The sequence below is a fragment of the Chrysochloris asiatica genome, unplaced genomic scaffold (assembly GCF_000296735.1).
Source record: "Chrysochloris asiatica unplaced genomic scaffold, ChrAsi1.0 scaffold00035, whole genome shotgun sequence".
Taxonomy (NCBI): domain Eukaryota; kingdom Metazoa; phylum Chordata; class Mammalia; order Afrosoricida; family Chrysochloridae; genus Chrysochloris; species Chrysochloris asiatica.
This window is the reverse complement of record NW_006408553.1, coordinates 13,337,290-13,350,234: the sequence shown is the minus strand read 5'-3', so window position 1 is coordinate 13,350,234 and position 12,945 is coordinate 13,337,290. Positions and strand designations below refer to the sequence as shown.

Genomic DNA, 12,945 nt, shown 5'->3' with positions numbered 1-12,945 from the left:
TTGAAAGATGGCACCTTACTTTTCATTCAATGCCATTCATACTTTCTTATAATAGTTCTTAGCACGTCATAGGTGCTTAATGAATATCTGGTAAACATATAAGGAAACTACAGAAAAATAAAATATATTGAGACATCACACTGGGACTTGTGAGAGTCTAGAACCACTTTGACCCTTACTCCAAAATAGGTGACATTTGAATTACATGAAATAAGATAATTCAATTAGCAAGAAAGATAAAAAAAGGTGAGCTGGTAAGAAACAAACATTTCTTTTAACAGAAGATGACAAATTCACTTATTCGGGCATTCCAGATATAAAAGCAGGCAACTATAATGGAAAAAAAAAACAAAACATAACATATATCTATGGAGTCCTGGTGTGGCGCTGTGGGTTAATACACCAGACTGCAAAGCCATTTAAACTCCAAGGTCCATGGTTCAAACTCACCAGCTGCTCCTTAGAAATCCTATACGGGGTCGCTATGGGTCGAACCGACTCATAGCGACCCTGTACAGGGTTTCCAAGGCTGTAAATCTTGATGGGAGTAGAAAGCCTCATCTTTCTCCTGCAAAGCGGCTGGTAGTTTCGAATTGCTGACCTTAAGGTTCGCAGCCCGATTCATAACCACTACGTTACCAGAGCTCTCTCTCTCTATATATATAAATGCTTCCCCCCCCCAAATCACTGAGAAACATTTGCAATTCACAAAATATATGAGAAGATTAAAAACTAATTTTTCAAAATAGAATTGATTTGTTACATACTAATTTACTAAGAGTCCTAGTGTGGCACTGTGGGTTAATGTGCCAGACTGCAAAGCCATTTGAACTGCAAGGTCGGCAGTTCAAGCTCACCAGCTGCTCCTTGGAAACCCTATACAGGGTCGCTATGGGTCAGAATCAACTAGATGGCACTTCACAACAACAATATTACTAAGGAGTCCTAGTGTGGCGTGGTGAGCTAATGCGTTAGACTTACAAAGTTGTTAGAACTGCAAGGTCAGTGGTTCAAGCTTACCAGCTGCTCCTTGGAAACCCTATATAGGGTCGCTATGGGTCAGAATCAACTCGATGACACTTAACAACAACAATATTACTAAAGGAGTCCTGGTGGTGCACTGTGGGTTTGATGCACTGGACTGCAAAGTCAGTTTGAACCACAAGGTTGGGAGTTCAAGCTCACCAGCCACTCCTTAGGAACAATATACAGGGTCACTATGGGTTGGAACCTACTCAACAGCACTTAAGAACAACAACAACAATACTACTATTATTACTTTTAAGCAAATCATTATGAACCCCTTAGATATAAAAAAGTCAGCTGTGGGGACTTGAGATCCAGAGAGGGAGAGGGGCTATGTGTTGACAACCAGGGGGGGGGGGTGTTAGGGGAGCAGGCTTGCAGGGTACACTCTTTGGTTGGTTGATGATGCATGGAGGGGATTGTAACTGTGGCAATGAAACGATATACGATATAATGAATGTAAAACTAATGTTCTCCCATGTAAACTATCACACAATTCACAATAAAACATTAAAAAAAAAAGTCGGCTATATGAATTGAATTTTAAGTACCTATAAAAGATGACTTTTATAAAAACTGCAACTTAAGTTTTTAATCCAAAAATATAATTTATAGATAAATTTCTCTCCCTGCTTCCACTGATGCATTTACTCAATGAACAGTTAATATAAGATAAATTTTTTTAAAAAGATACTCATATGAGCTAGGGCCTATATGTATGTGTACGTTTGTTTGTGGCTATATATAGTGGTGGTTTTGTGCCATGAAGTCGGTTCTAATTCATAGCAACCCTGTATAGGGGGTTTCCGAGGCTGTAAAACTTTAAAGGATCAGAAAATTTCATCTTTCTCCCACGGAATCACTGGTAGTTTCAAACTGTTGACTGTGAGATTAGTAGCCTGACTCCTAATTACTACGGTACAAGAGCTCGCTCTCTCTATATACATATATGTTGTTGTTGTTAAGTACTGTGGAGTCGGTTCTGACTCATAGTGACCCTGCACAGGGTTTCCAAGGCTGCAAATCTTCACTGGAGCAGAAAGCCTCATCTTTCTCCTGCAGAACAGCTGGTAGTTTCAAACTGCCAGTCTTGAGGTTAGCAGACCAATTCATAACCACTACACTACCAGAGCTTGTTTATAAATATATACACACACTATATATTATATTAGTATATATATTAGTATATGGAGTCCTGGTGTGGCACTATAGGATAAGCACTTGATGTCATGATTAGTTTGAACCACAAAGTCAGCTGTTTAAGCTCACTACCCCATACAGGGTTGCTATGAGTCGGAATTGACTTGACAGTACTCAACAACAAACAACAGCAATATTGGTATATATATATGTATATATATGTATGTATATGTTTATGGGTATGTGGGTATTAGCATATGTATACTAATATATAGTATATATACATCCATCAATATATATGTCTGATTTTAATACAATTATTTTCTCTATTACTTCCAATTCTTTTATAGTAAACACATTAGTAATAAGTGTTAAATCTAAGCTATACTGGAAAACAAGCTGATCTACAATAATAATTTTAAAACCAATATAATTGACCATCTTCCCTTTGCCTTTCATTTTTATCTTCAAAATCTAGGAATTGATATAAGCAAATAAAGATAACCAAGACTATTAGAACAAAGAAACCTGTAGCAAGATTTTTATTGTAACATATTTTTGAAGTATTTAATTCTAATTATGTTCATTATTTAATTCAACAAACATTAACTCAGTACTCAAAATAATATCCTAGACACCTTGTTAAGGATTAGAACAAATTATCACCAATATTTATGTTAGAAGAGATAAAAAGTGAAAAGATCTCTTGGGCTCCTCAAAAATGTGAAAGATCACAAAATTTTTCAAAAAAATGTTTCAACTTACATTTTGTTCCTCTGGTTCTAATTTGGGAATTTTGTGTGACTTGCGCTCTTCAGATCTAGATGAATCATGCTTGTTACTTTTTTTCCTCTTTTCTTTTCTGCTTTCATGCTTTGACTTTGTGTGCTCACTTGCCTGTACTTCATTTAATAGGTCTCCACAAAGGGAAGACTCAAACAATTCCCTGCCATTCTGGATAGTTTTGGTTATTTTGAGTTTAATTTCAGGTGAGCCAGTCTTCTTTGGAATCACAGTTTGTGGTACCGAAGGAGGAGGTGGTGGCTGTGGAGGGGAAGGTTTTTCCAGAATTTCATGTGGTCTTGTTTTTGGAATTTCTGTGTGATAATAGTCAGTGGGGCTAAAGTTTGTAACTGCACCAAAGCCATTGGCTGACCCATTGGGGTACTGACTATATGACTGGTATTTGGTTTGAGTTTCATACATGCTGATTGATGGTGGATAGCCATTTGTGAGTGGTGGAAGATCTTCTGTTGTAGGTGGGTACTGAAAGCCTTGCTGCAAAGTAGCTTCATACTGTGTCTGGCCACCATCTTCAACAATGTCACTGTTGTTATCAAAGGCATCCTCCTGACGGATATTAGCGGAGTCAATGAGTTGAGGTGGTTGCTGAATTGTGTTTCCCATGATCCCTTGCATGAAAGAGAAAGAGAAATCCATTGTTCTGCTCCAGCATCCTTAATTTTCCCTTTCTCTCATCGGGCCTAAAAATTTAAAAACAGAGGAATAATATAGGTATTAATATCCTCACAGGCTAGAAGTTAATCAAGTAAAAAAAGATTAAACTAAAATGTTCTGAACCTAATTTTGATGTCTAGATGTGCATAAATATTAAATATTTTGAAAACAAGTAACCAATATAATTCTGACTTAAGACAAATACCTTTTAATTTAAATGCTTATCTGTTTAAAACTCTTAATTACTTAACACTTAGGCAACATTTTGTATCCTCTTTTTAAAAAGGGAAAACAATTTGCCATTTCTGTGTTCTAAACTAAAGGTTATATTTGTTGTTGTTGTTGTCGTTATGTGACGTCAAGTTGGTTCCAACCCATAGCGACCCAGTATAGTGTTTCCAAAGAGCGTCTGGTGAGTTTGAATTGCCAAAACTGTGTTTCAAACGACCTTGTGGTCCAGCGCATTAACCCACATCGTTATACCAGATTATATATCGCAGGTTAAACTGGTATTTGCAAAATAAGCAGTGTTCTGACACATAAATTAGGGTCCATATAAGCATCTTTTAAATCATTCATGGTTTGCCCAGTGTTTTTTAAAATTTAATTACAAGAATAATAAGATTATTCTTGTAATTAGACAATAAAATATTGTAAATTAAAAAGTGAAGAGCCTATTCCTCTTCCTAAACCACTATTTCCACTCTTCTATGCCACAGCTAACCATAGTAAGCACTTTGGTAAGTATTCTTCCAAATCTTTCTCTTTGTATTTACATATAAAATTTCTTCTAAGACTTGGTTATTTAACTTAACAAAACATACTATATTATCATTCTATATTGAGTCCTGGTATGGTGCTGTAGATTAATGCGCTGGACTGCAGTCATTTTGAACAGCCAGGTTGGTGATTGAAACTCACTAGTTGCTCCTTGGAAACCCATATAGGTTCTCTATGGGTCAGAAACGACTCAACAACAATCATTCTATATCAGCATGTTTACATATACTTCATTCTTTAAATGGCTGAATAAACAACTAGGGCACCTACTACCATAATGCATTTGACCACTTGGGTTAACTGTGGGTTAAATGTGCTGGACTACAAGGTTGGTTTGAGGCACAAGGTGGGCAGTTCAAACTGACCAGATGCTCCTTAGAAACCCTATAAAGGGTACTATCAGTTGGAATTGACTGATGTCACCTAACAACAACTTACTGATAATTAGTTGCTTGCAATTTATATTATTAAAGGTCTACAATAAACATTCTTAAAACTAAGTCTTTGTACATGTATGTATTTTCATTAAACAAATCTGAAATTTTGTTAGATACTGTAAAACTCTGCTGTACCGACTTACACTCAAACCAGTAGTACATAAGAGTGCTTAATTCTGTACACACTTGTCAGTATCTAGTTTTCAATGATTTGTAGAGCAGAATCATCTGGGGCACTACTACAAAAAGTACAGGTCAGAGCCTATAACCTGAAGATTCTGATTTAGTGAATCTGGGATAAGCCTGGAGCATGAGTATTAAGACCACATCCTATGTAATTATAATACATACTCTTGGTTGAGTATCACTGTATTATACTCACCTCTGCTAGAAGGTGCTTAAAAGATGACCACATTATGTAGCAATGTTATAATAGAAATAAGCATCTGTCAGGAAATGCTATAAGACCACACTGTCTTGTCATAGGGTTTGACAAGTCCACATCACAAGGCAGAGAATTTATGGACAGCCCAGATATTTTGATAATTCCATCCTAACAGAAAGCTCTAAGTAGGTAGGTTCTCACTACTGTAACAACAACAGCTGTACTTTGAAGGATTATGAAGCTACAGCCCAGTTCAAATTTATAATTGATTAATGTCTTATCTACTGTCTTGGTTCTAGTTAAAGACTTTAAAATAGTGATAATAAGACTTGTTGTTGTTGTTGTTAAGTACCATGGAGTCGGTTCTGACTCATAGTGACCCTGCACAGGGTTTCCGAGGCTGTAAATCTTTACGGGAGCAGAAAGACTCATCGTTCTCCCGCAGAACAGTTGGTAGTTTGTACTGCTGACCTTGGGGTTAGCAGCCCGGTTCGTAACCACTACGCTACCAAAGCTCCTTGATAATAAGACTAGTAGAGTAAAAAGGCAAGGGGAAAGGGGAAACACAAGCTGACAATAAATTTTTCATGTTGTATCCAGCCCGTTTATTCTGCTATTATGAACACATATAAATGGCAAAAAATTTAAAAGTTCTAAAATTATAAATAAGAACACACACACATATATATATATATATACCCAACTGCATGTATTGTTTAGCAATGGAGGGCAGTGGGAGGGGAGAGATGAGAGCACTCTTGTTTACTTAGCCTCTAAGTAGCTCCAGTAGGATAGTGGTTATGAGTTGGGCTGCTATCCTCAAGATCAGCAGTTCAAAATTACCAGAAGTTTTGCAGGAGAAAGATGAGGCTTTCTGCCCCCATAAAGATTTACTGCCTCGGAAACCCTATGCAGGGTTGCTGTGAATCAGAACCGACTCCACGGCACATAACCACCACTCTGGGCCAGGGCTCCTGGTGTGTCACTGTAAGATAAGCAAGGTGGGCAGTCCAAACTCACCAGCCGCTCCTCAAAAACCTTATACAGGGTTCACTATGAGTTTGAACCAACTCTTGGCACTTGACAATTCTGAGTCAGACATATACATAATCTCAGTAAATCCTCATAACAAGTCTCTAAGATAGGTATAGTGATGCCTAATCATATGTAAAGAAGTTGAGTTTTAGATGGATTAATTGACCTCTGCTTCAATCAAATAGCAGCAGAACTAGAACAAGAATCCAAACATATGTGACTTCAATGTTTTTATTACTATACCACTCTGTTTCTCGCAGCAATCAGTTCAAAGAGAAAGACTTGTTTCTTCTATTACAAATTTTATGGCTACCACCAAAAGAACATAGTAATCACCACTAAAACTTAAATAGTGCTTAGTACGCGTCAGGAACCATTCTAAGTGCTTTACACATACTGGTTAAACCACATACTGTCATGTCAATTTTGACTCATGTTGACCTCATATGTATCACAGCAGAACTGATATTTTTGGAAGTAGATCACCAGGCCTTTCTTCCAAGGCACCTGTAGGTGGAATCAAACCTCCAATCTTTTGATGAGCAGCTAAGCATGTTAACTATTTGCACTACCCAGGGACTCTGCTTCACATATTTTACCATATTTAATCCCCCCAAAAGCCATCAAGTAGATGCTAATACTATTTTCCATTTGTTACTGTTGCTAAGTGCTGTAAAGTCGATTACGGCTCATAGTAAACTGTATAGGGTTTCCAAGAAGCACAAGGGTTGAACCATCAACTTTGTGGCTAGCAGTCCAGTGCTTATCCTATATTAGAGGTACTGAAAGGTTAAATGACTTGCTCAAGTTTACATAGCTAGTAATTAGTTGACAGAACTGGGATTCAATCCAGTCTGGTTCCAGAGTCTATGCTCTGAACAAATGTACCAGACTGATAAAAATGTTACAGGGATCATTTTTCTCTATATACTTTGAGAATTGAAATATTACCCTACTTTAACTCTTGGCAAAAGTGTATATAGTTCAGACAGCAACAGACATAAAAAGGAAATGTTTTAAAATTCTGTAACATATGTGGAACAAATTCAAATGCTTTCATTCATATTTCTAACTTGAAGGCAAGTTAAATACTGACATCTAACAAGATGCAACTTGCATTTTTGGTTCACATAACTGTCATATACAAGATCAGTTTCCAGATTAGTTTCCCAAATTATAGTCTACAGGGTTTTTCAAGCATATAGGAGTCAGACTAAGGTTTCTAATGGTACTGATTTCATTTCAAGCTCAAATCTTTAAGAAGTTTGATATTTTCCTTCTTTTCCTCACCAAGTATTACAATTTAATGTGAACTAGGAAAGGAAATATCATCATGATTTCACAATTATGTAGGAGTTCCCAAACCACAGAGTGTTTTCATGTACATTTTTATTTGATTCTCAAAACAACCCGGTTAAGACTGACAGGCAGGTGTTAGTTTCTTTTTTTTTTTCTAGATAACTACAATGCACCCTGGAGATGTTTACTTTCCCAAGACCACAAAGCTAGTTAGTAATTAAGTCTGATAAAAAGTCAATCTCCTGACTTTGAATCCAATGTTCTTCTCCATAATATCCAATATTAGAGAATATTCAACTACCTAAGGAGAATTATACTATAACTTAGAATCATACATTCAACATGGAACACACAAGCCCTTACCCAGCTCAACTTTCTTTTTAAACTATCCAAAAATTTTCATTTCTCCCATTTTTCTAGCTTCCCAGGTTAGGAATCCACTCTGTCAAGCCATAAAACTAGTTCTGACTTGTTCTTTCATGTGTACCACCCTGTCAAGACCCAGGCAAGGCCTTGGGCACCTCTGTCCTATGACAACGTCTTCCAGACATTTCTTGCCATTAGCTTCTTTCTGCACAGCAGTTAGATGAAGCTTCCTAATACCAAATTTCGACAAATCTCATAAACCTTCTATCAGGTTACATAAAGTAAGCAGATATAATATTCCATTTATATAGCAAACTAGTGTAATGACAGCAAACAGTTGCCACTAAGTCACATATGAAATGGCTCCGTTATCTTTTAATTCCATTTTTCACGAACTCTTTGAAGCCCTCTCGCATAAGAATTTGTTGTTAAGTGCCGCTGAGTTGATTCTGACTCATAGTGACCTTGTATAGGGTTTACAAGGAATGTCTGGTAGATTGAACCACCAACCTTACAGTTAGCAGTCCAGTGCTTATCCTACAGCACTACACCAGGACTCCTCACATTAGAATTTGTTGTTGTTAAGTGCCATTGGTTCAGTTCTCATTCATAGCGACCCTATGTAGGGTTTACAAGGAGCTACTGCAATTCAAACCCACCAGTGCATTATCCTGCAGTGCCACACCAAGACTCTATAAGGATAGGACAGAGTTAAAACTAAATCTATGCTTGTTGTTAAGTGCCAATGGAGTCAATTCTGACTCATAGCAACCTTGTATACCGTTTCCAAGGAACTGCTGGTGAGTTTGAACCTTAAGGTTCAAACCTACCTTGTAGTCCAGTGCTTTATCCTACTGTGTCACACCAGGACTCCAAATCTATGCTGAAAACTGACAATTACAGTTCCTTACAAAGGGGAGCTGTAAATACTGAAGGAGGAGCATGAGAAAGATTTCTAGAGTGCTGGCTATATTAAATTTATTGATCTGGATGGTGGTTATACTATTTATTAAAATAAGCAAAAACTAAAGAAAAACTTTTAATGCCTTCCCACTGTAACCAATTACAATACAAACAACTTATCATGCCCAGCAAGCCCTTACAAGGCCAGGCCTCAGCTTACATTTCTAAAGTCATCTAACAACACTCTCTAATGTACTCATTTATTCTCTAACAACATTGGCTTCTTCTCATTCTCTCAAGTGTGACAATCTCCTTCTTGTAATCAGCATTTTCATATGTGCTGCTGCCACTGCCTGTAACACTTATAATCCTTGGTGAGGCCTTCCCAAGTCTTCAGTTCATTTTCTTCATTAAGTACTCCTTTACAGTACTAATCACCATTTGTAATTATACTAACATGTATTTGCATTCTTAACATCTGTTTCCCTTACTTAACTGCATGCTCTGTAAGGGCAGGAACCAAGTATGTCTTATTCAAAGCTAAACATTCAATATTGTTCAATTAATAAAAGAACCCCTGTTTCAAACAGCTCATAGCTAGTATACCTCCATTATCTGCTAAGTAAACAAACAAATAAAACACCAAAACCCATAGTTATATAGTCAACTGATCCTCTACAAAGGTGCCAAGGTAATTCAACAGGAAATGGTAGTATGGAGATGAGGCTCTAACAACTGATTATTTAAATGGAAAAAAAAAGAACTGTAACTCTTATTTTCCATTACATACATGCACACCCAAACAACAACAACAACAAAACGCAGACCTATAAAATCTTCCAGTCCTGGAGTGGAGGACCCTGGGACCATCAAGGGAGAATAGCAGGAGCAGAGTGTGGGGCCCTAACCAGACAAGCGGTGACATCAGAGATGATGACATGGAGAGACAGAGCAGTTGAGGGCTCTAGACTCATGGAGGGAAAGGGGATGTGTGCTGGTGGCTGGATGCAGGCTTGCAGGGTGTGCCCTTTGGCTGTTCGAATGATTATATATTCCTGAGTGTTTCGGTGCACATGCCCCTCCCCCCCAAAACAACAACAACAACCAAAAAGTAAATACTGTTGGATGATGAAGCATGCAGGAGATTGTAATTATTGCAATGAAATGAATATAATAGGATGATTGTAAAACTGATGTTCCCCCATGAAAACTATCACTCAATTCACAATAAAAACTTTAAAATAATAATAATAATAAAGCTATATATAAAAGCCAAAACTATAAAACACTTAGAAGAAAACATAGGAGAAAATCTTATAACATTGGATTAGGCAAAGATTTTCTAAACAAGATAAAATGCCATAAATTATAAAAGATACTTCAAAATAGAAAAAAAATTTTTTTTTGCTATTCCAAATACCAGTTAAAGAAACAAAAAGGCATGTATGGGCAAGAAGTAACAATTTGTAAAATATATAACTAAAAATAATTATATCAGTAAAATTATAGCAAGAACATTCTTATATTCATTTCTAGAAAATGGGAACTCACTGAGGTCTCTGAGCAAAAGAAAAACAAATGAGACAAGAGAAATAATCACAAATATCTGTTTTATATACATATAAAACAGACATACAAAATGTGGGTCATACAGACAATGGAATACTACTTAATCAGCAGGAGAGAAGAAGTCTTGATACATACCACAGTATAAATGGAGACAGGACATTATCCTCAGAGTAACAAGTCAATCACAAAAGGGCAAACACTGTACTGACCCTACTCATTTAAAAAGACAAGGAAAGACAAATGTATAGAGAACAAAGTACTGGTGGTTGCAGGGGCGGGAAGAAGGGGAAAAGGGGGAATTCATGGTGATGGAGATATATTAATTAGGGTTGGGATACACATTTTAATTGCTGTAATAAGCTATTGGCAAAAGTTGTACGACAGATTTATTTACAACAACAACAAAAGAGTAGCTGCTGAAGCTGATTAAGTACAACTAAAAATCTCACAAGACGTTTAGGGTCATGTTTTCATGGCACATCTCAATTAATTGGCCTAATAGTATGTTTTTTAGTGCCTCTGTTCTATCTCCAAGTTTGTTGCATGGTCCTTGGGGTCTTAAAAGTTTGCAAGCAGCCATCCAAGATACAATTGGTCTCTGTTCATCTGGAACAACAGAGGAAGGAGAGTCCGAAATAGAAGAAGTATATGGAATGTATGGCTAATTGCTGTGAGACCAGAAGAATTGGAAAGAGCCTGACTACCATACTGAACATTTTGATAAAAGATTACACAGAAGAATCCTGATTAGAAAGGGGGAGGGTGTAGAATAGAAATTAAAATTTTTCTTGACTCCAGACTTCCTGAAGCTCTGTAGGCAGAATGAACTCTTGAGACTATTGCCCTGTGATATTCTTTAAACCTTAAAACAAAAATATCCCTTGAAGTCTTAAAACCAAACAATACCCTTTATTAACTAGTAAAAAGATCATAAAGCCTTGAGAATTATCTATATGGGATCATAGTGACAACATCAACTCAAAAGATTAGATAGGAACCTAAAAGGACAATAAATATATATTAACAGGGGAAGAACAACCCCAAAAAGAAAGGTGAGATTGGTTAGAATTGGTGCATGTTTTTCTGTGTATGAGGAGGCTTCAAAAGTTCATGGAAAATTCCATTACCTATACATTTTTACCATGAATTTTTTGAAGTCCCCTCATACATTCTCAACAATAAAATAAATTAGGTTTTAAAATAAAGACATTTAGGAGACAACTGTTGCCGTTAAGTGCTGTAGAGTCTGTTCCAACTCGTAGCAACCTTGTATATGGTTTCCAAAGAAAAGCTGGCGAGTATGGATTGTCCACATTACGGTTCAAACAGACCTTGAGGTCTGCAGCACCACACCAGGACTACTGTTGTTAAGTGCCGTTGAGTCGGTTCTGACCCATAGAGAACTTGTATAGCGTTATCGAGGAGTGGCTGGTGGATTTAGACTATGTATGGGTTATTATACAATGGAGCTATTACTGATTTTCAAGGACATGATAATGGCACTATGTTCACCTAAGAGAATGTTTTTATTCTTAGAAGATACATGCTAAAATATTTAGAGGTAAGTATCATAGTGTTTACAAGTTTCAAGGGTTCAAGATAAAAAAGTACATATACCTAGAGAAAAGCAAATGAAACAAAATATCTACAATTGGTTAATGTAGATGTTGCTGTAATATTCTTCACCTTCTCTGAAAGTTTGATACTTTTTATTTTAAAAAGTTAGAAAGAAAAACAAATGATTTGGCTGGGGTATGGAAGTTAACTGAAAATACAAAGCCACTCCTTCCTAACACAGTAAGAACTTACAATAAATATTGGCAATATACTCTGACCAATAAGCCAAATGATCCATCCACATTGTTATATTTTCTAGAAAGCCTAAGAGTGAGCAAAGCCAAGCATTTGTGTTTCCCCACCCCATGTTTTTGCCTCCAACAATATATTGATGTAATCAAGAAAGCAGTTTTGATAATGAAAAGAAAAAAATAAGATATTAGTGAAATAATTAGGAGTCTGCCTAGTTAGCACTGCCACTGAGAGTACAAGAGTACAAACACAGGCATGAACTGCTAGGTTCAGACCCCTCCAAGTGGTATTACTCAATTTATTCAATCTCCTGAAACCTCAGTTTCCTTATTCAGAAACAGCAGATACTTAGGATTATCTCTACAGAAGTTTGAGTCCAGCGGCAGCTCCATGGGAGGAAGATGCAGCTTTCTGTTCCCATAAACATTTTTGGAGTCCTGGTGTGGTGCTGCAGGATAGGCACTGCAGTGCTAACTACAAGTTCTATGGTTCAACCTAACAGTCGCTCCTTGGAAAACCTATACAGGGTCCCCATGTGTCAGAACCCAACTCAATGGCACTTACCAACAATAAAAGGGTTGCTGTAAGAATTAATAGTTACCTCCATACACAGAGTAGACAGGGATGGGCAACTTGGACATTGGCTACCCAAAGTGGGGGAGCTACAAAGGCTGGCTTACAAGCTTTCAAGAGGGAGCCTAGATCCAGAGGGTATGGAGGAAGGTAGAATCTCCACTG

General features: G+C 37.0%; 1 protein-coding gene across 2 annotated transcripts in view; it reads right to left on the bottom strand.

Moving 5' to 3' along the window:
* WHSC1L1 (Wolf-Hirschhorn syndrome candidate 1-like 1) overlaps positions 1–12,945 on the bottom strand; it is a 146,869-nt gene that overhangs the window by 82,877 nt on the left and 51,047 nt on the right. For both annotated transcript variants that reach the window (XM_006859953.1, XM_006859952.1), the window contains exon 2: positions 2,932–3,650. In XM_006859953.1, coding sequence (XP_006860015.1) covers positions 2,932–3,606 — 675 coding nt within the window. In that variant the 5' untranslated portion in view covers positions 3,607–3,650. The remainder of the gene's footprint in view (positions 1–2,931; positions 3,651–12,945) is intronic.